We start from the raw sequence: 27,736 nt of genomic DNA, 5'->3' as shown, positions 1-27,736 counted from the left end.
TGAGATTTGGCTACAAAGGGTCTGAGCCATTGCGAGGAGCCCATCCATTCTGTCTGGGTTTCTGTTTATTCAATACAGGCCCAGCTTCCAGCCCTTGAGGCTAAGCCAGAAACAAATAAATATAGGCTGCCGAGGTGTGCACATGGACTCAGGGGGCCGCCCTGGTACACTGGTCACAGCCTCGGATGTCCACCCAGCTCCCATTCCCTGCAGGCGTGGCACCACCGAGGTGCTCACAGGGACAGGGACAGGTCCTGTGCTCTGCCTGCTCCAGCCCCTTCTCTTTCTGTCCAAGGCCCAGCTCTCCCTCTAGCTGGGAGGTGGGAAGGAAGGATGGGGGCTAGAGTCCAGGTCCCAGGCTGCAGGCTGGGTTCACTGTTCAAGGACAGAGGAGCAGGGAGGCAGGCGCCCCGAGCCAGCAGGCTTTTATGCGCCACTATATGCCTTCGCTGTCCTACAGTGGCCCGGCCCCACTCCCACTGCGGTCCTCCCACTACCCTGCCCCCAGGTCCACTTGAGGGGGGCACTCAGGAGTCACACCAGCTTCTGCCCTTGTCTGTAGGCCCAGTGGCCCCACGTGCGTCCTTGGACACTTCCCTAGCTGCCCCGTCCTCCTCCTCCTCCTCCTCATCTTCGCCATCGGTAAAGCCGCCCTGGTTAGGGCCGTAGGCTAGAGTGGTGTGTGCCAGGTCCACCTCGATGGGGAAGACGTCGGCGTCCCGCAGCACCGCATAGCAGTCATTATAGTACTTGGACATGGTAGACACGAAGCGCTGCAGCTGGAACACGATGTCCTGGACTGGGGCAGGAGGTGAGCAGACAGGCCCAGTGACTATGACTGCTTCCTCTTAGGAAAGACCTGGAACTGGTTTGGCCTTCCTGTTGGGACACTTCCTGGGCCCCAGGCCTAAGAAGGGTAGAAAGGGGCGCAGCCAAAGGCTTCCTGGCCTGGCCCAATTGGCCACTTAAGTCCTCCAAACTCTTAGCTCAGGAAACAAAGGTTTCCTGAGTGAGCAGATCATGGACCCAAGCCCTGCCCCCAACCCAGCCAGGCTATAGGTGGGCTCCTGCCAGGGCCTAGTCTTGGGATCTCAGGGAGACTCTCTCTGGGCCTCATCTCGGATTTAGGGAGGGAATGGCACCCACCCTGGGGCTAAGTGCCAGCAAAGGACCTCCTAGGGTAGCATGGGCAACAGAGCCCCACACGCAGCCCTCACCGTGCTTCTGGTCCAGCAGCTCCATCTTCTCCAGCACATCCTTGCGCATCTGGGAGAAGCGGGCTCGAGCCTCCTGGCGGCAGCGCAGGATAAGGCGGTACTCATAGTTGCCTGTGCTCACTCGGTATAGCGGCTCTCCTAGGGCCTGGGGCAGGCAAGCTTGTCAGCGCCCTTGGGTGGACCTGGGCCTCCCAGGGACAGATGGGGCTGGAAGGCTGTAGGCTGGCCCAGCTCACAGCTATACCACAATGGGCTTTCAGATGCCAGTGATGGACAGAAGCTCAAAGCAGTAACTTTGGAGGGAGAAAAATCAACCACAGAAACACGAACACAGCTCACATGAAATAAATGAATATTGGTCAAAGGATGGACCCTGACTGCAAACACAACAAAACAGAAACAAATGAACAAAAACTAAAAAACAGCCAGGGCTGGAGAGTGGCTAAGAATAGTCACTGCTCTTGTAGCAGCCTGGGTTCAGTTACCAGTGCCCACAGGGTTCTGCCCAACTCTCTGTCGTTTTAGTTCCGACAACCCCTCTTCTGACCGTCACAGTCACCATACACACACACCAGGCAAAACACTCACACACACAATAAAGTAAATAAGCCCAACTCTTTTCTTTCTAAAATCAAAGCAGAGCTCAGAAGCAAGCTGTTAGCTTTTTCCCTCACAAACTTGGGGTACCTGACCTAAAGCAGATCCAGGAAATTACCTCATGGCCAACTAACTGGTACTCCGAGTCAGAGGAACTGGGAGAATAAGCTGATCGCCCCAAACTACAGTCCAGCTAAAGCCCCAGGATGCCTGCCATACCCACCACCTGTGACAGTCCCAGGCCTTCTGAGGCAGTTGGGGAAACGTGGGCACCCGAAGCCATCCTAACACCACCGCGGGCCCATCTGGTACTCACAATGCAGCTGTACTCCTCGTCGTCCATCTCCTTCACCTTCAGACAGTATGACTGTATGGGATGGGATGGGAGAGGCCAGGAAGTCAGCAGCCAAGCTTCCTGCACTCGTCCAAGTTTCCAGCTCCCCCTGCCATGCCTCCCTATGCCCTCAGCTCACACCGAGAGCAACCACATAGGCCACCAGGGTCAGGACCACCAGAGAAAGGCTGGAAGCATGGATGGAGGCCCTGTAAAGGGGCATCAGGGCTATGAGAACTCCTCTGGGAGGGTGCAAAGGCCTGAAGGCTTGAGAAATTCAAAAGCAATTAAGATTCAAGTCTCTGAGGACTGGAGGGTGTGGTTCAGAGGGACAGCACTGGCCTAGTATACATAAGGCCTAGGTAGGGTTCTATCTCAAGACCAAAACCCAAACCCACGGTACTGTGTGGTGGTGCTGGCTGGACAACAGGGCATGGCAGCCCCTTGAAGACATGCTGTGTATAGGCCTACAAGTCAAGACTCTAAGAAGAGCTAGAGCAAAAAGCCTGAACCCTCAACAGATCATTTTTTTAGCTCCTTTGAGCAACAGATCATCTAGGACTCAAAACATCCTTTTCCTAAACCCAGTCTGAGCTGCTGCTAGAAACCATAGAGAACTGGAGTGCGCCAGTGCTCCGGGCTGTAGGCAGTCTGGAGCTCCTTGGTGTGGACACAGAGTCTAGGCTCCCCTGATTCTCTAGTCAGGCCTTTAATCTCACAGGCCTGACTCAGCTCATGTCTGGGCCCAGCCTGCCTGCTGGCCTCAGGGCTGGCCTCCAGGGTGGGCTCACCTCAGCTGGCCAGACAGGGCAGTACACTCACCAAGTACTCAAACTTCACATCCAGGTACTTCTTGATGGTGAGGCGTGTATCAGGGATGGCCTTATTGAGGTACGTGTTCAGATCCGTCAGCATCTGGGAGGTTGGGACAAATGGCACCGATGTGTCATCCCTTCCAGTGGACGTAGGCATGAGCCAAAGGGCATGGGTCAAGGTTAGAAGACTCTGTCCAGTCAAGGACATATTGTGAACAGCAACAGAAAAGTTTGCAAACCAGTCCTAAGTTCAACAGGGACCCAGGACAGCAGTGACTGATGAATGGATGGCCATAGAGGTGACAAAGCTAGTGTCTGCATCTGGTACCTGACTCCAGCCCAGAACCACTCCTGTGCTAAGCTATCACTCCTCCTTGGCCAATGGGGCATGCTGCACTCTGAGAGACCCACCGGTTTGATGGTTTTCAGTAGCCGAATGCCGAACTTCTCAATGCTGCGGTGTGCGTCAGCAAACTTCACAAATGCTTCACTTGCTGCTGGCTGCGGCTCCCGCACCCCAATCACAGAGAACACGTCCCCAAAAGCTGCATGACAAGTTTGCCTTGAAACCCTCACTCAACCCAGAGAGAAGCCAGGGGTTTGCTGGGTAGCAGGACAGGGGCCTGGCCAGCAGCAAACCAAGGTCTTTTGGGGTCTACATCTGAAGGGTTCTATTTCCGATACACTTGGGCCACACTTGCAAGGAGCCCCATTCTCCTTCTAGGCTTTCCCAGGAGCTGGTTTTTGTTCCTTCAAAGTGACTAGACAAAAGGCTGAGTGGAAATCTAAGGTGTTCATGCTAGTCAAGAGCAGAGCAGCAGGCTGAGAAATCCAGACACCTGGGTCTGAATGCCAGCTCTGCACCATGAGCTCTAGGCCCACTTCCTGTCCTCTCCTGACCTATAAATAGGGCTGAAGAGACCAGACTCAAAGAGAGGTGACTGCACTGTAAGTAGCAGTGAGATGGGGCATCCTAAGGCCACCCGGACCAGGTGCTTCATGGTCACCGCCACACCCAGCATCAGACTAGGTCTGAGTGCTGGCCTTGGTGTGGGGATGAGAAGGGCTCAGAGAAGAAGCTGGCCACACCTCACTGTTAGGTGCTACTGAGTCTTGAGGGACAGGGGTTTGCAGGACCACGTGGCATGTCTGGGGATGCCATTACCCCGGTGAGTCTGTGACAGCTCATAAAAGGCCCGTAGGAGATTCTTGGTGTGCTCCGTCATTCCTGTGGGAAGAGATCCACATGACAGAAGACAAAGACCCAAGTCAGAGATCACACTGAGCTTGCAACCTACTTGAGGTTCCCATTGAGCATTAGGTCCACAGGCTTTTCCCCAATGCCTAGGGATGAGGGCTGAGTTGGCCCCCTTTGTGGATCCCACGTGACAGGCAACTGGGATTATGTATGACAGTCTCTTAGGGGCTCTCTCTGGCAGTGCAGAAATTTGAAGGGGCACCTGATACCTTTACTGTTCTCCAAGCTTTCTAGGTAGATCCCCTGCCTCACTGCCACTCTCTAAGACAGGGCTCCCCAGAGCAGACCAACACCAGGTACTTCTTGGCTGAGACCCCTACCTACCTTTGTACAGCTCGGCAGTGCGCTCCAGCTCCTCCAGCCGCTTTACCAACCCATCTGTGGAGGCCAAGGACAGGGGCGTCTGTGGGCTCAGCAAGCCAAGGGAGGACAACAGCCCTGCAGAGGCCAGCTGGGAGAGGGGATGCCAGGAAGAGGCTCTGGTGGGCCTTGCCTATCCCCCATTCCCTCCGCCTTTCTAAAAACCATTGGCTTACACTCCTAAAGCTAGCCAAGGTCTCTTCCCTCCCCAAGGCCCAAAGTGTTGAGGCCCAGCAATCAAAAACCCCTTTGGGCTCACCTAATTAACACGCCCAACTAAAATTAAACTCCTCATCCTATGTCTGGGGAGTCATGTGGGGCTCCAAGTGCAGCAGAAGACCTCCCCAAATCTGAGTATATCCCCACCTGTGGGGATGAAGTACATACACCTCTCACAAGATAGTGAGGGCCTCTAGGCCCTGCCCAGACCAGGTACTGGTCTAAGAGCACCTGCAGTCACACTGAGTCACCCTTCTGTGTGCAAGGAACACTTAAGGTCCCTGATAACCACTGGCTCTTCTCCAGCTTGCACCTTGGGGGCAAGGACCACTTTGCCTAGCCTATAGAGAAAGCTGAGGGATAAGGGGTAGGACAGCTGGCCTAAAGTTATGCAGCCATGCCTGTCTAAGCAGAGTCCTGCTCTCTGGGCTTTGGTGCACTTTTGAGTGGAGTTTTAGGCAGGGTCTTTTAAGCAGGAGGGGAGGAGAGGGACTTCACACAGGCAGAGGCAGAGGCTTTTTCCCTCTGGGCTGAAAAACCTGCTGTGTGAAGGGCTAGGAATGGGAGAGGTGTGTGTGTGTGTGTGTGTGTGTACACACACCTCACAGGTCTTCAGGAGGCTGTTGTGGCCCACGGCCTCTATGTCCTGGCTCCCTGGAGCATAAGCACGTGGCCAGCAGGCAGTTGTTTTTAGCTGGGTCATGGGACATCATGACAGCTTCAGTTTTAGAAATCCTATTTACAGCTAGGGAAATTGCAAGGTTCTGGGGAAACAACAACCAGTTCTAATTTCATCTCAATGCACGGTGACTACAGTAACAAGGATTTATAGGCACCACGAGGCTGAAAATAGCAGCCGCCACTTTGTACCCTATTTGGAACATGCTCAGGCCCCACTCCCATTCTCCCAGCCAATAAAGACCGTGTGCCCAGCTGAGCCCACAGTTTATATGGGTATTTTTATCTCGCCCGCGTACATGCATAGCACTGCTATTTATAAGCATAGGCTGGCGATGGCAGGAGCAGGACTACGAGTTCCATCAGCCTCCAGGGAGACATCGAGTTCGTGTGTAAAGTGCCTTGCCTGCACATGGCTTCTCTGCACAGGCAGAGTGGTGACAAGGACAGCAGCGCCACCTCCTGGTTAAGAGCAAGACTGAGGTGTACAGCACTGAGCAGAACGTGTGTGTGCTATACAGGGAGCATGCAGGCAGTGCAGTGGGGCTGACGCTGGCCAGCATCCAAGCTGGAAGGGAGCCCCTATCCGCCCAAGTCTGTGTTGCCCCCACCCCTTGGTGGTGACCTAATAGCTCACAGCTGACAGTTGTAGTAGCTCTTGGGGAGCTGAAGAGGATCCCAGGGACAGAGGTGTGACCTGGCCGTCCACATTGAGGCAGACGGACACTATCAGGCCCATCAGCTTGATGGCGGACTGAGCCAGTGGGTGGAAGGAGGACTTACCATTACACAGGATGGCACGGCTTAGACCCAGGGCATCAGCTGTGCCTGAACTCATGTTTTCTACCAGCCGGTGCTTGACTTTCTTCAACACTGGGGCAGGAGAAAGGGCCAATGAGTCTGCTGCTAGCCAGGCCATCTAGGCCAAACCCCATCACAGCTGCCTCACTGAGTGTGCCGGTAGGTGGAAGAAGGCAAACCTAGGCTTGGTGCTTGGAGCAGTTAGGAAGCAAAGGCTCACAGCAGTCTATCTGGGGCTACTTGTCCTAGTCACCCTCCACTCAGAGGAGCTGAGGTAAACATGCAGTGCTCAGCACAGAGGCTGAGAGCTGCTCTCTGCTGCTGCTGTCAGTGAGAACCCAGAGCTTGTGCATGCCCAGCACTGGCACACAGGCCAGACAGAGAAGGCCTCATCCCTCCTCTCTTCCAACCAGCATGAGGTGATCTATGCCAAGGTAAGGGCTCTCCAGCTAGTCACTTCAGAGTAGAGGTACCACTAAGTACCACTGGCTGGTCACTTCATGTAACCAGCTAAGATCTTGGAACAGGTCCGTAGCTGGAATCAAAGCGCTCAATAACAAGAATATAAGACCAGGGAGATGGCACACGCCTTTAATCCCAGAACTCAAGAGGCAAAGGCAGGGGGATCTCTGAGTTCACTGTCAGCCTGGTCTACAGAGCGAGTTCTAGGACAGCCAGGGCCACACAGAAAAACCATCGTGAGCTCATTTGTTGTCCTCAGTCTCTATCCTAAAGGGCTGTGGGCTGTAGGTGACTATGGGTTTATCTGGATGTTCTGCCAGAATGCCAAGCCACAGGTCTCACACTTTGCACACTGTGATGGTCTGAACAGTTATGGCCCCCAAAAACATGTGTTTGAATGCTTGACCCACTATGAGGAAGTGTGGCCTTGTTGAAGGAGGTGTGTCACTGTAGGGACAGTCTTGGAGGTCTCTTATGCTCAAGCTATGCCCAGTGTGGTACATCCTCCTGCTGCCTGCAGATCAAGATATAGAACTCTCCACTCCTCCTGCACCATGCCTGCCTGGATGTTGCCATGCTTCCTGCCATGATAATGGACTAAACCTCTAAAACTGTAAGCCAGCCCCAATTAAATGTTGGCCTTTATAAAAGTTGCTTTGGTCCTGGTGTCTCTTCACAGCAATAAAACTCTACCTGAGACACACATTATAAGGTCCAGTTTGCACCACGTCTTCCCAAAAGTACACAGTAGGAGAGGCCATGGAGGAGGGGGATTAAAATTGGACATGACACACAGGTCAACGTCTGGTAGTGGAGGGTGTAAAATACAGGGCAGTGAGCATGCAGGGCCAGGGGCCTGTGGGTAGCTACAAGGAGAGCACCTGGCTCCTCCCAGCCTTTGGATCAGCTTGGACAGAAAGAGCCAGAGCCCCTGGCACATGGCTGCTCTGGCCTGTCTTACCAATGTCCAGGGACATGCCCTGCTTAGGGTCCGCCTGCAGCTTGTTGTAATGGATGGTCACCTCCCCCTACAAGAGCAGCACAGACACAATCAGGACAGTGGCCCCTAGCTCCAGCCCCCCAGAAACTACTTTCTACATGTCTGGCTCTAGTACACCAACCAGAAGGAAAGGAGCAGGGCTTCTCAGGGGAAGTAGAGTGATTTGGGGATTCACTTAGTCCATGTTCTAGTGACTGCTCAGGAAAGGGCAGCTGCACATGGGAGGCCAGCATGGTCAGTCACTCTCGTCTCTGCGATCCTATGGCCTCTGAGATTGGGACTGAATTTACTCACAGCAAACTTGGACTGAAAATTTACACCCACAGCACAGACAAGTGAACCAACACAGTCAGTCAGGCGTAGTCCTGAGCTCTGAGCCCTTCCTTGGTCTGTCTGGTGCCTAAGGGACACTAGGAGGAGCTACAGAGGTAACCCCTTAGTTCTCAGTGAGGACTAAGTACCCAGATGACTGGGAACAGGATAAGAGTGTGAGGAAGCCAGAGCAATGCCTGTCTGAGTGGAAGGGGGAAGGGAATCGTGGGGCTGAAGGATGACGGCTCAGTGGTTGAGAGCCATCACTTGCTGCTCCTGTGTATGACCTGGGTTCAGGTCTCAGCGCCCACACTGTGCTTCACAACCATTTGGAACTCCAAGCCAGGAGATCTGATAATCTCTTGTGACCTCTGAGGACATCAAGTACAAGTGGTGGTGCACATGTGTACTTCCAAACAAAATGCACATAAAATAAATCCAAACTCCAATACACACGCACATGTGCACATACACACAAATAAATACGTGGCAGGGGATAGTAAGGGCTGGTCCTAGAGCCTTGGATGGTGCCAATAGGAAGGAGAGGGTACTGGCCTGGCCAGGATTTGGGGTCTCAGGCTCTGGGCCCAAGGCTACACAAGCTGAACCCCACACTTGACTGTGGGACTTCCTATCCTCTGTGGCTTTGCAACCCCTCATGTGGCTCTCTTCGCAGTTTTCCCAAAGGTCTCCTGTGGCTGAACTGCCAAGGACGGCAAGTAGACCATGCTTCCTTTGTGAGGGACAAGGACTCAGAGCAAGGGTTTCAGTGGAAAATCCAGGATGGGGAACGAGCAGGTGGAAGGATGTGGGCTGCATCTGGACCAGAAATGCCTGAGCTCAGGGTTCTGCAGAGCCTGAAGTCCCTCCCACAATAATCTAGGGCAAACATGGTCCAGCTGTGGTCACTAGAGTCCACTGACCTAGTGAAGTCACTGTTGGCATCTAGTGCCTCTGCAGCCCCAAGCAGGGACATCACAGCTCACCTGAGTGTTCAGCATCTCTGGGAGCTCAGAGGGACCCAGGGGTCCAGGAAACTGGAGTGTCCCTCATACTACTATATAAGTAACAGGCAGTGAACCCGAAGCCTGCTAGGCCCCTGACAGCCTGGGTGGCTCAGCAGGGACCTGACAGCCTGGGTCTCACACTCCAGAGCAAGCTTCCAGCTGCTCCTATAACCCTCTTACCTTCACCTCCTGAATCATCTTCGCCACCTCTACCTTGGTTTTTCCTTTGATTGATCGGCCATTGACCCCAGTGATCTCATCACCAGCTGCCACAGTGCCGTCCAAGGCTGCAGGCGTGTTATCAAATACCTGCAGGTGTGTAAGAAGCAGGGGACAATGGAGTGGGACTTTTGACCTAAGCAGGCCCTCCTCTACCTCAGGTAGTGCCAGCAAAGGCAAGAGGAAATCTCCCCATTCTTGGGAAGGGGACAGAAGACAAGCTGTGAATGCCAAAGCTGAGACTTTCCCAATAGGAACCCAGTGGTCCTCACAGCTCTCATAGCTGCCCTTACTGTTACTACTTCTTGGGCTTTCTGGCAGTGTTTAATAATTCTAGCACCTACTTTGGTCTCCAGTGAACAGCCTAGGGTTACTCTGAGCAAGGCCCCTAATGCCTGTGAGCCCTTTAATTAGTTCCTTCAATGGTACTTGTGCTCACTGGCTGTGAGATGGCGTTTCTGTCAAAGATGAACTGTTCAGTGATAACAGCAAAGAGAAGCTGGCTGTGGAGCGCACACACAGACTCGGGATCCACGCAAGACACGGGATCCACGCACAGACTCGGGATCCATGCACAGATGCAGGGGGCACACACAGAAATGGGGTTCATATAGACAGACATGGGGTCCAAACAGATGCAGGGGCATACAGAGCCATATATCTATACATAAATGCAGGGGGCACGCAGACCTAGGGTTCACACACAGACATAGGGCTCACACACAGAGGCTGGGGGCACACAGACACAGGGCTCACACACACAAATGGAGTAGCACACACTGGATCAGAGGAACTACAGAAACATCGAACTAACCAGCAGTCATTCTATGCCTCTCAGCTGGTTTTGAGACAGGGTCTGACTTTGTAGCCCAGGTTAGCCTTGAAATAGCAAACTTCCTGCCTCAGCCTCCCAATAACATGCTGAGCCACCATGTCTGGCTCCTGAGTCACCTCTAGTTTCTCAATCTTCTAAAAAAGCCATGTCTAAAGGATACTTCATGTTAGTTTACAGTGTTACAAGGGAAGATGAGTGAAGGTAACATTTATCAGCCTTCCGATCACATTACAAACACTGCAGGCAGTGCTGGGGGTGGCCAATGGGAACTCTGGCACACTGCTGAGAGAAAGCTGACATAAGCAGATGGAGGGAAGCTAGTGGTGGCTGGTTTTGACTGTCAGCATGAGGAGAGAGCCTGGTGAAGCACCTCAAGTATGTCGGTGAAGATATTTCCTGAGAGAATGTTTTAAGTGAAGAAGCCTGCCCTGAATGTGGGCAATCTGACAGAATCAAATGAGAGCTTTGAAGATGCTGTCACTACAGTGACTTCACCCAACGCAGAAAACAGGTCCAGGGAGGAAAGTCATTGCCATGACTAAGAAAGACTAAGCGTGCTCTGCAGGAGATATTAGAAAAGTTGGGAGGTGCAGGCTAGAGGAACCCCAGATGTGGTAAACTTATCCCAGGGGACAGTCCTGGTGAGAGCTTGGGACGACAGACTGCCCTATGGACAGCAAACACTGCTTCAGATGTGACCAAGGCAGACCATACTGCATTCTGGGAAAGAGTTTACCCAGATTTGTTCTGTGTCCTGAGACTCTGCAGGCTGAGCTTCAGGAGGTGGACGGACTTCCCCTAGAGGCTGAATTTTCCAGCCAGCTTGGGAATGTCACTGGCCATGTTAGTCAGATTTATGGTAAAAACTTAACTGCAGAGCAGGAGGGTCTGGAAAATATAATTGTCCAGAAAATAAACTGGCACTTAAATGATTCTGTCACTAAGCTGGGCATGGTGGCATATGCCTTTAACATAAACACGGAGTCAGAGGCAGGTGAGTATCTGTGACCAGCTCAGCCAGAACTACACAGATAGAACCTGTCTCAAAATAAACAAACTGCTCTTGCCCTCTTGCTCTCACTCTGTCTTCTCATCCCACTCCCCTCTCCCCAGTCTTGTCATCCCTCTCTCCACGTGCTCATGTCGGCCTGTACTCCCCTCTCTACTCTCTCTGCCTTCCTCTGTCTCTACCACCCTCTCAACTCCCCTCCCCATGCCCTGAATAGACTCTATTCTATACTAAAAAACAAACAAGCAAACAAACAAACAACCCAACTAATTAAGATAAAACTAAAAAGAAAGGTTATGCCATTGAACAGTTAGTTGGGAAGCTAGGAAGGGTGCTTTGGTGACGTCTAGGGTATTGGCTGGACCCCAGCTGTACTAGCTGGTCTATGTCAACTTGACATGAGGCAGAACTTTCTGAAAAGAGAGAACCTCAACTCCCTGAGAAAATGCCTCCAGATCGGTGGGCTGTTGGTAAGCCTGTAGGTAACAACTCTCAGCCTATGCTCGACAACCCTTTGGGGGTTGCACATCAGATAACCTGCATCTTGTATATTTATATTTACATTACAATTCATAACAGTAGAAAACTTACAGTTATGAAGTAGCAACAAAACAATTTTATGGTTGGGGGTCACTACAACATGAGGAACTATATTAAAGGGTTATAGGAAGGTTTAGAACCACTGCTGGAAGGCATTTTCTTAATTCGTGATAGATATGGGAGGGCCCAGGCCGTTGTGGGTGGTGCCATCCCTGGGTTGGTGGTCCTGGGTTCTATAAGAAAGCAAGCTGAGCAAGTCAGGGGAAACAATCCAGTAAGCAGCATTCCTCCATGGCCTCTGCATCAGCTCCTGCCTCCAGGTTCCTGCCCTACTGTCCTCCCCAAGTTGCTTTGGTCATGGTGTTTTTTTCACAGCAAGAGTAACACCTAAGTGGCCATCCATGGCAGGCTCAGGAGTATAAAGGTTTAACTCATTTGAAAAGTTTTGCTTAAGAAGAGAGCTCAAGGGCTGGAGAGATGGCTCAGCGGTTAAGAGCACTGACTGCTCTTCCAGAGGTCATGAGTTCAATTCCAGCAACCACATGGTGGCTCACAACCATCTGTAATGAAATCTGGTGCCCTCTTCTGGCCTGCAGTCACATATGCAGGCAGAATGCTGTACATAGAATAAATAAATAAATCTTTAAATAAAAAAAAAAGAAGAAGAGAGCTCAAGGCAGCCCTAGCAAGAACTTCCTAGGAAAGCACATCCCTGGCCCTGCTGTCTGGTGTCATCCACACAATGCTGGTTTGTAAACGTATCCATAAAAGATCCATCCACCCACCCCACTCATCCATCCATCCATCTATCTTAATGACTTCAACAGGGATGCATGGACGTTTTCAAAGAAGCCTGACCATTGGAGGGAGATAGAACTGGGATTCCTGCAGGCAAATCCTAAGAGTGCAGCGTGAGGGTCACGCTGAAGATGCACTGGAAACACCAGATGTTAAAGAGACCAAAGTATGGAGTATCTGCTGATGATAGATACAGGGAGGAAGAAAGGGAAGTCCTGTGGGTATAAATGGTGAGGCCATAGGGCAAGGCTGCCCAAGCCCCGTGGAGTGATATGCCACCATATGCCAGACACCAGCCACAGAGCAGCAGGCACTAACGTTCCCACTGCTTATTTATTGCATCTCCCTATGTCTGCGTCTCCTTCATAGAATAGGGTGTTTACTGTGGGATAGTGTAGCTCAGGAGCATGGGAACATGACTTTTATTCAATGTTAAAGAAGCTCACAGTTAAGGGCTTGCCTTTCATCTCAGAAGAAACTTTGAACTTGGGTTGTTTTGTTTTTAAGAACATTGAACGGTCCCCAGCTCCGAAAAAAAGAACCAAAAAAAAAAAAAAAAAAAAAAGAACATTGAAGCCTGGCAGTGGTGATGCACACTTTTAGTCCCAGCACTGGGAAGACAGAGGTAGGTGATCTCTCTGAGTTTGAGGCCAGTCTGTCTATAGACTGAGTTCCAGGATAGCCAGGACACTACACAGAGAAAGTCTTTAAAAAGAAAAACAAGGGCAAATACCCACATGTGTGTGTATGTGTGCGTGTGTGTGTATACATATGTATGTATATATATTTGCACATACCTAGAATCCCAACACTGGGAGATAAATAAAGGTGGGGCAAGTTCAAGGCCAATCTGGGCTCTTGAAAGCCTGGCCCAGAATAAAGCAAGGGTCATCAAGATGAAACTTGCTGCCAGGCCTGATGATCTAAATTTGATTTCTTGCAACCCAAATAGGAGAGAGCCAACTACAAGCAATGTCTGGCTTCCACCCATGTGCCATGGCTTGTGTTCACGTGTCCGCATACATACAAAATAGAAGTTAAAAACAAAACCTAGACTATGGGGATCTGTAGAGATGCTGATACACCTGGATACGCTTGGCATTGACCTTCCAGGCCAGAGTGGGTGCTGTGGTTTAAGGTGGGCACCAAGCTGACAAGATCTCAACAGTCCACTTGATGGAATGGAAAAGCACATCCCAGGACATGGTGTCCTGGGAACCCCAAGGTCCTCTGTGTGTCTGAGAGGTTCTTCCCACTAAAGGAGGCATCCCGTACGTGGGAACCTGGACAGGGGAAGGAGAAAGGCAGCCAGTACAGTACACCCATGTTCCTGTTCTCTAGGTTCCTCTGATGTGACTGCTCAGCCACATGCTCCCTGCACTGATGGACGGAAAGCTGTGACAGCAGCCAAGATAAACCTCCCCCTTAACTGTTCTCTCAGGCATCTGGCCACAGCCCTGAACACAAGGGTCCGTACTCTCACCCAAGAAGGTGTGAAAGTTATCAGTCCTACCCACTGCAACCTGCAGACGCAGTGAGCTCCTGACAAAATCCCAGGGACATTTTCATAGGTAGAAAAATTCTAAAAATCTAAATCCTAAGATTCATACAGAAAATCAAGGAACTCTGAAAGGCCAAAATAATCTAAGGAAAAAAAAAAAAAAGCTAGAAGGCTCACACTTCTTGATTTCAAATGTCCCTACCAAGCTAATGCCATTAAAACAGTGTGGCACTGGCAGAGGGAACTAGAAATCTAGAAATAAACCTGTGCACGTGTGGACAAGTGACTGACAGGAGTGCTGGGAACATTCGAAGGACAAAGGTCAGCCTGGGAAAAGCACCACCCACAGGCAGGAACACGAAAACCTACCTCAAAATAGGGCAAAAGGAAACTACAACACGGTGAACTCTAAGCTCACACTAAGCAAAATAAACCCCGATTCCACTTACAAGAGTCCCTAGAACAGTCCAAGCCAGAGGCAGAGAGGACCACATGGGAGATGCTGGAGCTGGGGGGAGGGAGGTAGTGAGTTCACACCCAGTTTCCGTTTCCAAAGGCCACTTTCTGAAGACCCAGCACAGGGTTTGTGACACCTGAGATGCAGGGACGACCAGTTTCTCAAAGGCTTGAGGGATAGGATAAGTCACATGTGTGCAAAGGTCCCAATGAGAATGGAATGATCATGCTAATGACAGTGGAGAAGGGAATGATAAATCAAACTTCTAACCATGGCCCGTGAGACAGATGCTCAGTACATAAAGGAGCATAGGTCCTATAATTCACGATAAAGACCAAGATGGTCTTGAACTCACAATCCTCCTGCCTCTGCCTCCCAAGTGCTGGGATTAAAGGTGTGCAACACCAAGCTCAGCCTAAAAATCTTTATTTAAGGAATAAAAATTAGGAGTAGAAAGTGGACTCAGTGGTTAAGAATACTTCCTATACCTGCAGAAGATCTGAGTTTAGTTCCTGGTACCCATGTGGTGGCTCAAACCATTGTCACTCCAGTATCTGATGCCCTCTTCTAACCTCCATGAACACTGGGCATGGATATGGTATACAGACAAACATGCTGTCAAAGCATTCAACACAAAGTAAATTAATCTAAAATATAAGCATTTTCAAAATTTGTAATTGAAATTTATTTCCAAACCTACTATTATTTTTTAAGTGTAGGGGACAGACCCAGGGCCTCAGTGGGCACCCACCCTACCCACTGAGCCATTCCACCCCTTTGCCCTTCACTCCTGAGCTTGGGATCATGTTAACTTTGAGGAATAAGGGAACAACACTGACGAGAAAGAAAAAGGAGGGCTCCCAAATGTACCAAGTGGGGGCCCTGGAGACGAGAAATGACAAAAAATGACGAGCAGAGGTCCCCAAGGGGGTTAGACTGAGGACAGATGACAAAAGTCTGAGAAAACAAGATCACACAAGGGCAAATAGCAGGAAATACCAAAGAAATAGCAGGAAATACCAAAGAAAGTAACAAGAAGTGATGCCAAGAAAAAAGTCCGGGGTTGAGCATGGCAGCACGCATACTGGTAAGGCTAACACTTGGGAGGGAGAAGCTAGAGGATCAGGGTCAGTAGTTCAAGGCCAGCCCAGGCTACATAAGACCCTGTCTCACACACACACAAAAAAGTCAAGAACAAAGGTCACCAATTCAGGGCTAAAGAGATGGCTCAGCTGTTAAGGGCACTGGCTGTTCTTCTGGGGGACCTGGGTTTGAATCGCAGCACCTATATGGTGGTTTTTCAACTATCTGTAACCACAGTCCCAGGGCTCTGATGCCCTCTTCTGGTCTCCCCAGGTACCGGGCACGCAATCATGCTCAGATATACATGCAGGCAAAATACCCATACACATAAAGATAAATATGTTAAAAAACAAAGACACTAGTTCATTAGAAAATCCAGCACAAGTGCTGGAGAAGGTTGGGGCTTGCTTCTGTCCCTTCTTTATTCCTAAGCCTCCATAGAGCTGACCAGAGCCTTAGAAAAGTTTTCACAGATGTCACCTGTGATGCTAATACTGAGTCAAGACAGTAATGAGGAGATAGGATATTAGGGAGAACTGTGGTCTTAGAAAAGAGCTGAGTGAGCTCTCTATCTCCTGAACTAAGAATGAGTGATAAAGTAAGAAAACAAGCAAGACAGGAGGCCTGGAGAGATGGCTCAGCCATTAAGAGCATCCTGTTCTTGCAAAAGACCCAAGTTAGTTCCCAGCACCCACCAACCCAGAAACCAACCAACGCCTGTGAGTTCAACTTCGGAGGGATCTGATGCCTCTGTTCTGCATGGATATTTACATGCAAGTGCAAATCTGAGCAGGGTGAGATGGAGGCAGGGGCTGCTGACGGACACAGACCTTGTGCACTTGACTTGCTATGCGCAAACAGAAGAGACACCATCATGCTAGGGTGCAGTTCAATAGCCACGCTCCTCGGCAGTGAACACATGACGTGGAGTCGAATGGCACAGAGGCTGAGCAGGTAAGTGACCTCAGGGGACCCAGGGAAGTCTCTCTATGTCTCCTGGGGCAGAGGAGACCTAATCACCCTCAAAGGTAGAGGTCAGGGCAGATGATCTACCCAGAGACGAAGTGCCTTGTCTGCTCCTGAGGCCTGCTCGGCTGGGTGTTCCAAGAGGGGATAGTCTGGATCCTTCAAGGCTACAGAAATGCCCCTGACTGGCCAGGCACCTGGTGAAGTAGGCCTCATGACAAAGCTGCCCGACTTGTGGCAGAGCTGCCAAACTCGTGCACTGCAGTGGACAGATGACCAGGGCAGCTCCCTCAGCAGAAACCATCAAGTTGCTCCCCTCTCCCAAGAACGGCAGCTGGGAAAGGCACAGCTGCCAGGGAACCATCACAGCTGCCACCTGGGAAGCACCTGGCCCCACTGCCATTCCGCTCCGTTTTCCCAAGAATGCAAAGATATTTGTGCTTACATATTTCATTTCATTAGTTTACTTGGTTTTGTTTCTTTTGAAATGGGGTCTCCTGTAGCTCCATAGAGGTTTTCAATATTTAATTTTATAATTTCATGTCTATGTATGTAATGTATATGAGTAAACATTTGTGCACTGTATGCATGCAGGGGCAGGAGGCCAAAGAGGGCATCAGATCCCATGGAACTTGACTTACAGGTGGTTGTGAACTGTCTGATGTGGATGCTGGGAATCAAACCTGGGTTACCTATTTTTAAATCCTCACTTACCACATAAGCAAACTGAGGCCCAGAGTGATTAAGAAACTCACTGGTACTCAGGGCCATTCACATACAAACCTTGGGCTACTACTCTGCTTGTCTGTTTGCTGAGACAGGGTCTCTAGCAGCCCACATTGGTATCAAACTCACTGTGTAGCCCAGCAGGTCTCTGAATTGCTGACCTTCCCCGCTGCCACCTCCCAAGTGTAGAGACTGCAGGTGTGATGCTACCACACCCAACAGAGACATTGTTATCTCACAGCCTTCCCCCTTCAGCAAACAAAACTCATTTGAGACATTTTTACTGAGTATGTTACACACCAGGCAGTAACCAGCACTAACTTCAGTGTGAGGCCGACAAGCGTCTGCCAGGTAGCAAGATCAGAACAAGCTGGGAGGGAAGAACAGGTAGAAAAGGAAGTGGGGACCATCCCCACTCAAGAGCACCGGGCAGTGTTGCTAAGACCAGACCTCAGGCAGGGCAGGTAAGATGGCTTGGCGGGGTAAAGTGTCGACCGTGCAAGCCCGATGGCCTGATTTCAAATGGGGGGTCTCACAGGAGGAAACTGACTTTTGAGGGCTGTCCTCTGACCAGTGTGTGACTGATAAGAGTGAGCCCACACTCACATATACACACTCATATACACACATCAAGCACACGCATGCAAATGCAATCGTAAAATTTTAAAGAAACAAGATCGACCTTTATCTGTTGGCAAATGCAGGTATGTGTCTGTGTGCATTTATGTATGCAAATGTACGTATATACTATGTATGTATGCACATGCATACTATGTATGCATGTATGTATGCATATGTGTGTGCAGGACAGCCACTCTTTGCTTTCATTCCTCAGGTACTAACCACCTTTTTGTTGGGCGGCAGGGGTGTGCGCAGGAAATCTGTCACCTCAAACTCACCTATTAAGTTAGGTGGCCTAGGGCCACCTGTGGCCACCTCCCCAGTACTATGGTTACAAGAAAGAACACCCAGCTCATCAGTGTTTTACGCAGGTGCCTGGACGTGAACCCCGCTACTCAAGTTTACATGGCAAGCACTTTACTGACTCAGCCCTCTCCCAGCCTCTGGAGCTAGTGTTTTTTCGGAGTGGAGAAATGAACCTCTTTCTGACATGCTCACGAAGGGAGGTGCGACACTCCACCCAGGACCTTACCCTGACCTCCAACGTATGTTTCATACCTGGACAATGTAGAGACAAGGACAGTACTGGGCCCCTCCTCCGATGCTGATGCCAATCAGGTTCTGAGCATCCTTCTGCAGGGTGACCTTCCCGGGCACAGTGGGGATTCCTCTGGGAAGAGAAGCAAGTGACAGTGAATTCTGGTCAAACGCTGACTGGAAGGAGCAGGGTCCCATGTCCAGAAAAGCTCCAACAACCTATATAAAGTAGCCTCTTCCTTTCTCATCCAGAAAGAGCAATTTGTACCAGAACTGCTCAAGAGTCAGTGGTGGGGTCAAAGCCAGGGTTGCCAAAAATCTGCAGTGAGACTAAACTCCAAGGAAACTTTTTGTAACCTTTCTCAGGTACTTGCAGGACATGACAACCCCCTTCCTTTAGAAGGTTACTCAACTATCTTCCAGCCATCTTCCTGCTCAGACACCCCAGCACTCACAATACAACTTAGGCTGTCTTGTGGTGAACAGGTTCAGATGTCAGCTTGGTTACTGAAGACCAATTTCCTAACAACCAACGGCTACCCACCTCTTATTAAGGACTAACGACACACAAGGCCAGGAGATGGCTCATTCTTTCTAAGGGTCAGACAAATATGATTTCTGATTACTAATCACCTGTGCTGGGAGGAAGGTCTGATGGTGGCATTCCATGCAGCTTTTGCAACCTGGCTCTGTTACCTGCTTTGGAACACCTTCCCAGACCACCCTAGCATTACCTGGATAATGCCTTCAGGGTTCACATGGCCCAAGTCGTGTTATCTGTTAACCTGTCACAACCCCCTACAAGTGATCTACTACTGGGATGTCTGGGACCATTTCTACTCCCGTACACTAAAAAGAAAGAATGTGTGGAGCCAGGGCACCCAAGGACACGAGGGAACTGGGTCCTCAGTTCTCAGGTCTTGGGAAAGAATATACTCACAATTTATCCTCCTCGATGTCATAGTCTAAGTCTGCAAACATGGTTCCGAGAGCTGGGGCCGACTGGCTAACTGCCCAGTTCGGGAGGGGAATAGGAAACTGGGTCTGACGGAGAAAAGAGCACAGGGCTTCAGGGAACTGAAATGCCCAGATGCCAGCCCCAAGCTCCCACCCCTCCCCCACCCGGACAGCCGGCCTCTGGTCCCCTCCCCTCTAGACTGGGAGAGGGAGCCTCAGGCTGGAAGGGCGCGGCGTGGGGGTGTGGGGGTAGGTGATTCTTACTTGGTACAGGGGAGGACCCCAGGCCAGGGCGATGGGCTCGGATTCTGGAGCCCGCCCCACGGTCTCCAGACCCTTGGGAGCCGCTTCAGTCGCTCACCGAGAGAGTCCGTCCCACAGCCAGGCCCGGGCCAGGCTGGCACCTGAACCCACCTGCCGTTCCACCTGGCGGCGACCGCGACTGTCGCGTCACTTCCGGTTGGACGCGGAAGTCCCGCCTCTCCCCTTGGGTATTTGCCCCAATCCCTGCGGGCACCCCTTCTGTCTCTGCTCCGGGACTCTCTGAACCAGGAAAAAGAACAAGTGTTGATGGAAGCTCGCCGTTAGTATGAAAAAAAGGAAAAGGAGGAAAAGGTTTAGACATGCTGGCGGCTCCGGACCCCGCCCTTGTCGTTGCCGCCATCTTGGAGAGGACAGAGCTCTTCCCAGCTTCCTTAGCGACACTCTGGGGACCACTTAGCCGGGCGGTTGCCGGGGCAACGGAAGCATCCTGGGGCTAGTGAAAGTTCAGTGAATTGCAAACCTCAAGACCTTGGTTTTCATATTTTCAATACCGCTTCCTAAGAAAAACCTGTGTCTCCTCCACTACAAAGCTTTAGTTAGTGCTGTAAGGTTCCCGCTAAATCCCAGTCTCACAAAGAAAGAAATTAAGTATCTGAGAAAGGGAGTAACTTTTTTCAGACATAATAACAGTTGGTGTAAGATCCAGATCTTGGCCCTGAGACCCCTTCCGCCAGTCTGGGATCTTTGAACATCTGCGCTAAATTCGGAGCTGTGAATTTTGCCTCTTTCAGATTTGACGTCTTTCCCCCACAAACATTACCATCCAGTAAAAGTTTTTTTGGCAAAGAATCTCTCACACCAAACCTCCTTCCTTAGTCCCAAGGGCCCTGGAGTTCTATTGAAGATACGGCCCCATGTTCCTGAGGCTCAACAAACACCATCAGTGCTTCCCAGCTCGGGAGCTCCAATCTTATCTTCTTACCAACTTCCGGTGCCAATGATTATGTCCAATGGGTTCACTGCAAGAGAATGACCCTCCAGGGACCACGGTGCTAGCAACCACCTCATCTAGGCAGAGTGGGACCGGTGTCCTTCCTCAGCTGGGGGCGGAGTGTGGAGGAGGCACGGAGGCCCCTGGTGCTCATAGATAATCACTAGGGGAACCAGGAATGCTAATCACAGGATTGTCACTTAATGATAAGATATATAACCCGTTTTCTGCCTAGAAGGCTGGGAACAGATGTGGTTAATAGCTGGGTAATAGCTCTGTCTGCATGGTCAAGACCACACTGTATACTTCCCCAACCCTTATCTTGACCTACTTTTCCCAGTAAATCTGTAGACCAAATCTTTATGGAAGATACCACTTGTACTTTACAAAGAGTTTCAATGTAGTCGTGTCTTGAGCTTTGATGTGCACACTATCAAGTTAATTATCACCAGGAAACTTTTTTTATTCATTTATTATATATAAGTACACTGTAGCTGTCTTCAGATACACCAGAAGAGGGCATCGGATCTCTTTACAGATGGTTGTGAGCCACCATGTGGTTGCTGGGAATTGAACTCAGGACCTCTGGAAGAGTAGTTGGGTGCTCTTAACCGCTGAGCCACCTCTCCAGCCCACCAGGAAACTTTTCATTAAATTGTGCTGTGCTTAAATATGCCCCAAATAAACTACACAGGGCTAGGGACTCAAAAGTTTGAACCAATACTGGCTACTGAGTTACTTTGGACCAAACTGCTACCTTGCCTCTCCTGATTGACACCTTGCTTCCTTGGTGTTCACAGAGCCCTCCACAGGGGTGTCACATATCCTAAAGAAGCCCTCCCAAGGCCTGCAGGGAGCTGAGCTAAGTCTCAGCATGACAACCACATCTCCTGTGCTCACTGCTCTGCAACTCAGACCACTGTCAGAGATGCTCATTTTCACCTGGGTGTGAGGCAGAGGTCCTGCCAGCTACTCTGTGTAGGTGGGGAGAGGGCTCTGAGAAGCACCGCCCCAGTGTCAGAGCCACGAGTTGCTTTCCCCAAGCTCTTTTTGCAGCTGGAGTGTTTGGTTTTTGAATTAGGATCTCATGTATCCCAAGCTGACTTCCCGCCTCCGCCTCCTCGGTGGTGTTTGTGGATCTGGGGACCCAACTCTGGGCTTCCTTACCTCCTGCCACCCCCAAAACCCTAGCTCACACTCAGGCCAGCTGACCCCTGGCTGAGGCCTGGCTCACACCAGGGAATTTGAAGCAGGCCAATAGCTAACTCTACATCCTGAAGAATAAAATGAGGAAAATGGCCCCATCCAGCAAGTGTTTGTTAAGGTCAAGAGTAAGAGGATGGGGTTAGAGTGTTCTTTAAACCACTAACCCTCAAGCTGAACCAGGCCCCCCTCTTTTTTTTTTTTTAAGATTTATTTATTATATATAAGTACACTGTAGCTGTCTTCAGACACACCAGAAGAGGGCATCGGATCTCTTTACAGATGGTTGTGAGCTACCATGTGGCTGCTGGGATCTGAACTCAGGAACTCTGGAAGAGCAGTCAGTGCTCTTACCTGATGAGCCATCTCTCCAGCACCAGGTTCCTCTCCTTAGTTAAGTGCAAGAAGCTCGTGCAAGATGCTTGTGCCGTTCTCCCCACTTTGGTCGCCAGGTCGCCGAGCTCAGGAAGCTTTCCCAGATAGCTCCAGTTCACAGTCTCTCTGAGTTCTGGCGATAGTAGTCATCTGACTGGATCATTTGTGATCTATGACGTGTTGTCCTACAACATCCCTTCATGGTGTCCCTGAGTCAAGACCTATGTTCTTGTTCTTTTTCTGGAAAGCACACACACACACACACACACACACACACACACACACACACACACACACCCTGCTTTTTTGTTTGGTTTGTTTGTTTTTGTTTTTTTTGAGACAGGGTTTTTCTGTGTAGCCCTGGCTGTCCTAGAACCCCATCTATAAACCAGGCTGGCCTCAAACTCAGATCAACTTTGATTTTGCTGTCTGAGTACGGGGATTAAAGGTGTGCGCCACCACCTTTCTTTTTTTTTTTTTTTTTGGTTCTTTTTTTTTCCGGAGCTGGGGACCGAACCCAGGGCCTTGCGCTTCCTAGGTAAGCGCTCTACCACTGAGCTAAATCCCCAGCCCCGCGCCACCACCTTTCTTCCCCCTTTATAATGGGGCTTAAAAGTCTGGTGATGTGACTTGGTGGTGGAGCTCTTACATAACCTGTGTGAGGCCCTGTGTGATCATCAGTAGTGTAAACCGATAACCACGATAACAATAGCAGCTTAGAGATCATGTCCTGGCACGTTATGAAGTGCTTCCCCCACCTTCTTTCAGAGCTTCCTGGGTTCCTTCACTGACCGTGGGATTCCCATAGATTACACAGATGCTAGGAACCCATCAGCGGGTGTCATCGTGACAAACGGCAGTGAATGCTTCACAGCCAATACCTGTATGAAATATGGCCCACACTGTGCTTCAGTGTGAGGACAAGTGTGTCAGACCACCCAGCCTAGAACCCAGTTCCAGCTGAGCAAGGAGGGCTGGTTGGGACCTTTGTTTAGGTCTCTGGTAGAAAAAGATTCTAATGGCAAAGTGAGCACTTGTCTTTCCAAAGGGCAAAAAGCCCTACTCTGCCCTTGGATCTGCCCCAGAGCCAAGCATCTGTCTGACCTGGAGTAAAATGCTCGTAGAAACTGACATGGTTCTCTATGGGACCTGCAGGAGAGGACTGGAGTGGCCACAAGGGGTTCCTGGGGGGGACATCTTTGAGGAGAAGTGACCCCAACAGCAGTGGCCCAGCATTTCTCCCTAATACTGGAGCCGCAGTCCAGTGTTAAGCATTGCTCTTTGAATGGTTGGACCACACGGTTTTCCTGTGGAGCGCAATGAACCCTCTGCCATCTGTGTGAAAGAGATCACTTACAAAACACATCCACATTTCGTTCTCCCATTCTGGGCCTGGTCTCTCCGGGTCCCAGCATCAGATTCAACCCCAGCCCCACTGCCTTCACACATCCTTTTCCTGAGGACGTGCTGCCACCTGGTGGCTGATTTCAGTACTACTGCCTAAGGATGCCAAAATAGCCGTGCTGGGGTCACCGCCTGCTGACTCAGGGCAGATGGCAGAGCCTGAGTCTCCAGTGTGTGGACAGTGGGTGAGGCTGGTCATTTGAATGCTAGGCTGTGCCTGACCCTCCCTGCCTCAGCTGCTGCTGTGATCCAGCACAAGGCCTACACTCCTCACTCTTTGCCATGCCCATGGCATTCAAGGCTACAGAGAAGGTCAAGAAGTCAGGTGAGTCTGACCCACTCACTCATTCCTAAGTTCATTTTATGAATATTTAATTGAACACTTTACCAAGCCCTGCCAAGAGAACACACAATGAAGGAAACAGTTGGATGCTGAGGAGCTCTTTGGAGTAAGCAGGAGTGCCAGCCAGACGAAAGGAAATAGCAGCTTAGAGATAATTCTGGGGTTAACATGGTAGGAAAGGTGATTGATTCCATCCTCATGGTCTCTGAGGAGATGTTGGAGATGCTGGCAAGGAGGCAGTGGGCAGAGAACCAACAGTCTGTGGCAAATGCACACCAACACTTTTTGGGCTGACATAATTCCAGGAGGCCAGCAGGCCCCTGTGTGTTCGCATGTGGAAGTTTGTGATTTTGTGTGTGTGTGTGTGCCTGCGTGTGCGTGTGTGTGCGTGTGCGTGCACACGCTTGCTTACTGATCAGCTTCCTCGGTCTACATTCTACCATATTGCAAGCTCCCAGAGCCTGGAGCCTAGCCTATTCAAATCACCCTCCATCTCCAACTCGAACTCCTAGTGTTCCCAACAGGCCTGTTTGCATAAAGAAGAAACTACAGATCCCACCACTTTAAAGTGTAGGGCGACTGTTCCCAACCATTGCCTTCCGTTGCTGACTACACCCGCAGTGGGATGGGTGTACCTCACAGGGGCCCCAGAGCACCCCCTCCCCCAGCCATTCCCTAAGTAGCTCTATTCCTGATCCAGCTCAGCATGCAAAGGCTGACCTATGACCTTCCTCTGCCTCCTGCCCCGTCCCCACAGTGCTCTGCCCTCTGGGTTAGGTCAGTGATGAAAGCCAGTGGCAGCCCAGGGGGTGGAGGAGAGACAGTGTCTGATTGTTCCCCAATCCTACAAGCCGCGGAGGACTAGGTCTCAGACAGCCCCTCCCTCCTCCTCACTCCTTCTCCCTCCTCCTCCCTACTTTTCCTTCCTCTTTCCTCCTCCCTCCTATGTCCTCCCTGTCTTCTTCAATCTCTCTTTCTTCCTTTCTGTCTCCTTTCCTCTTCCAAACTCCAGTGAGAAGTTCTTACCCAAGCAGACACTGAGCACCCAATTCTGCACCCAGAAATTCTGAATCAGCCATCTGGCTTGGGGTCTACTTTGGAAAGAGCCTAGGACAAAAGCCAGAAGACCTCCGGCCCTCTCTCCAGCTGTGACCTGACGGGTGACACAGGCTTGGGGTGCTGTGAGCGAGCAAGACCTCTGAGGGATGCTCCAGCAATGACAGGTGACGCTCCTTGTCAGCTCCCTGCAGTGCCCCCTGGCCACAGCCTTGTGCCACCTGTTGGTACTCCAGGGAGCCCCCTGGCCTGAAGTGGCACTGTAGGCTAAGGTTGGGGGCTAGGCAGGCAAGGCCCCACTCCCCTTCAGGGTGTCTGGGGCTCTTGCCAGCTTTCATGATTGATTGTGTTGAACTGAGTAGATGTCTTTCCCTTTGAGTTAGCAGCTGCCTCAGGGCATTGATTTTTCTTTCTCTCACTTCTTTTTCTTTTGGCTTTTCAAGACAGGGTTTCTCTGTGTAGCCCTGGCTGTCCTGAAACTCACTCTGTAGACCAGGCTGACCTCGAACTCACAGAGATACACTTGCCTTTGCCTCCCAAGTGCTGGGATTCACCACCATGGTCTTTCATTTCTTAAGGGAAGTCTCAAACATGGAAAACCAAAAACCAAAGCCAGGTTCCACCAATGCCCCTCTTCTGTTTTCAGTCAGTCCTGTCAGCTCTGTGCCCCTCCCCTATGGGGGCACCAGTATTATTATTTTTAACTACTGTATATGAGGGGCGGTATGTGCACATGAGTGCAGATGCATCAGATCTCCTGGAACTGGAGTCACAGACCCTCTCTCAACATAGGTGCAGAGAATGAAACTCAAGTCCTTCACAAGAGCTCTGTGTGTGTGTATGTGTGTGTGTGTGTATGTGTGTATGTGTATATGTGTGTATGTGTGTGTATATGTGTGTATGTGTGTGTGCATGTGTGTATGTGTATGAATATATGTGTGTGTATGTGTGTGCGTGTGTGTATGTGTGCATGTGTGTGTATGTGTATGTGTGCATGTGTGAGTGTGTATGTGCATGTGTGTGAGTGTATGTGTGTGTGAGACTGTGTATGTGTGAGTATGTAAGTGTGTATGTGTATATGTGTGTATGTGTATATGCATGTGTGTGTGACTGTGTATGTGTGAGTATGTGTGTATGTGTATATGTGTGTGTGCATGTGTGTGAGTGTGAGTGTGTGTACGTGTGTATGCATGTGTGTGTGTGTGTGTGTGTGTGTGTGTGTGTGTGCAGGCTCACTCATGCAGTCAGGAACAGTTTTAAGGAACAGGTCTGCCCTTCCTCTGGGGATCCAGAGGTCACATTCTGCTTCTCAGGCTTGTGTGCCAAGCATGGTTATCCACAGAGCCCTCTCACCAGCTCTAAGTTTTTAATTTTAAAAAAGAAACCAGTAAACATTTTAAAATGAACATTGTAAATCTTTTATTATATTTAATTGTGTTATTATAAGTGGAAGATTTTTTAAATCATATTTTTTAGAGCCAGCAAGGCTGACACACCCTTGTAATCCCCGTTCTCAGGAGGCTGAGGCAGAAGTACTTTGTGAGCTCCAAGGCAGCCAGGGATACACTGTAAGACCCTGTCTCAAAAAACAAAAACAAAAACAACAAACAAACAACAAGGAAGAGAGAAGGAAGGAAATTTTATTGTTGCCTTTGATGTTACATGCAATCATTTTTAAATCAGATATGATTCACACTACACACGTCTAGTGTATCCACCCAGTGCCACTGGGACCTTTGCAAGGTTATACAGCCTTCACCACTGTTTAATTCCAAAATAACTTTTATTTACCCCCCAAAACCATTTCCCCACCCACACCCACTTCCTAGCCCCCTCGAGTAGTTGCCGCAATCTTGTGGTCCCATTGTTTTTACCTGCTGTGGAATTTCACAGAACTGGAATAATGTGTGTCCTTTTGTAGCTGCCTTCTCTCATTGAGCATATTTTCAAACTTCACCCGTGCTGTAGCTGCCCTTCATGGGTTTGTTGTTTTGATTGCTACTTTAAAAAAAAAAAAAGACATTCACTATGGAGCCCAGACTGGCCAGAAGCTAGGTATCCAGGCTGTCCTAGAACTTACAATCCTCAAATTTCTGCCTCCCCCCTCTTCATTTTAGAATCTTACATGTATGAGTCCTTTGCTTGCAAATATGTAATATGTCTGTGCAATGTTCAGAGACTCAAGAGGGCATTGGATCCCCTAGGACTGAAGTTACAGACAGTTGTAAGCCTCCATGTAGGTGCTAGGAATCAAACCTGGGTCCTCTGGGAGGGTGGCCAGCATTCTTAATCCCTGAGCACTGTCTCCAGCCTCCTTCCTCTGCCTCCTGAGTGCCCCTGAGTTACAGGTGTGTCCCACTAAACCTGGCTCTGCAACTTAAAGAAAAATATTAGCAGGCTAGAGAGGTGGCTCAGTGGTTACTAGAGTTAATTTTCCAGCACCCTCATAGTGATTCCCAACCATCTGCAACTCCAGTCTGAAGGAACCCAACACCCTCTCTGGCCTCTGAAGGCACCAGGCACATGCACATTCATACATGTAAACAGAACACGCTCATACATAAGTTTTCAAAGGCCTGCAGTGTGTGTATGAGTATGTGTGTGTATAAGACTGTGTATGCAAGTGTGTAAGTGTGTTTGTGTGAGCGTATGTGAGAGTGTGTGAATGAATGAGTGTGTGTGTGAGTGTATATATGAGAGTGTGTGTATAAGTGTGTGAGTTTGTGTATGAGATTGTGTGTATGAGACTGCGTGTGCATGTGTGTGTTTGAGTGTGAGAGTGTGTGCAAGT

General features: G+C 50.2%; 1 protein-coding gene and 2 long non-coding RNA genes across 13 annotated transcripts in view; 1 reads left to right on the top strand and 2 right to left on the bottom strand.

Moving 5' to 3' along the window:
- Positions 1 to 31: 31 nt before the first annotated feature.
- On the bottom strand, positions 32 to 20,417 carry Pick1 (protein interacting with PRKCA 1). 3 transcript variants are annotated; one of them, NM_053460.2, is made up of 13 exons: positions 19,574 to 19,762; positions 19,293 to 19,396; positions 18,374 to 18,485; positions 9,241 to 9,369; positions 7,703 to 7,769; positions 6,262 to 6,351; positions 4,546 to 4,599; positions 4,129 to 4,191; positions 3,375 to 3,508; positions 2,971 to 3,063; positions 2,131 to 2,181; positions 1,218 to 1,362; positions 32 to 799 (listed from the first exon to the last, which is right to left on the bottom strand). In NM_053460.2, exons 2-13 carry the CDS (start codon positions 19,331 to 19,333, stop codon positions 528 to 530), a joined length of 1,251 nt encoding a protein of 416 aa, NP_445912.2. In that variant the 5' UTR covers positions 19,334 to 19,396; positions 19,574 to 19,762; the 3' UTR covers positions 32 to 527. The 3 variants fall into 3 exon arrangements, with proteins under 3 accessions (NP_445912.2, XP_038935914.1, XP_063120414.1); XM_039079986.2 differs by having other exon boundaries at positions 48 to 799; positions 19,724 to 20,417; XM_063264344.1 differs by lacking the exons at positions 7,703 to 7,769; positions 18,374 to 18,485; positions 19,293 to 19,396; positions 19,574 to 19,762 and having other exon boundaries at positions 48 to 799; positions 9,241 to 9,372.
- LOC134479937 (uncharacterized) lies at positions 17,368 to 20,422 on the top strand. The gene is made up of 2 exons (XR_010053884.1): positions 17,368 to 17,658; positions 18,187 to 20,422. It is a non-coding gene; the product is annotated as an uncharacterized LOC134479937 (long non-coding RNA).
- Positions 20,423 to 26,339: 5,917 nt separating this feature from the next.
- LOC120093688 (uncharacterized) overlaps positions 26,340 to 27,736 on the bottom strand; it is a 55,688-nt gene continuing 54,291 nt past the window's right edge. For 4 of the 9 annotated variants that reach the window (XR_005487252.2, XR_005487254.2, XR_005487256.2 and 1 more), the window contains exons 3-4: positions 26,820 to 26,943; positions 26,340 to 26,521 (exon numbers count right to left, since the gene is read on the bottom strand). This is a non-coding gene — a long non-coding RNA (uncharacterized LOC120093688). Of the gene's footprint in view, positions 26,526 to 26,819; positions 26,947 to 27,736 lie in introns of all 9 variants that reach the window. The other 5 variants (XR_005487251.2, XR_005487253.2, XR_005487249.2 and 2 more) reach the window with 3 other exon arrangements.

Source organism: Rattus norvegicus, chromosome 7, assembly GCF_036323735.1.
Source record: "Rattus norvegicus strain BN/NHsdMcwi chromosome 7, GRCr8, whole genome shotgun sequence".
NCBI classification, from domain to species: Eukaryota; Metazoa; Chordata; class Mammalia; order Rodentia; family Muridae; genus Rattus; species Rattus norvegicus.
This window is presented reverse-complemented; position numbering and strand designations above follow the sequence as displayed.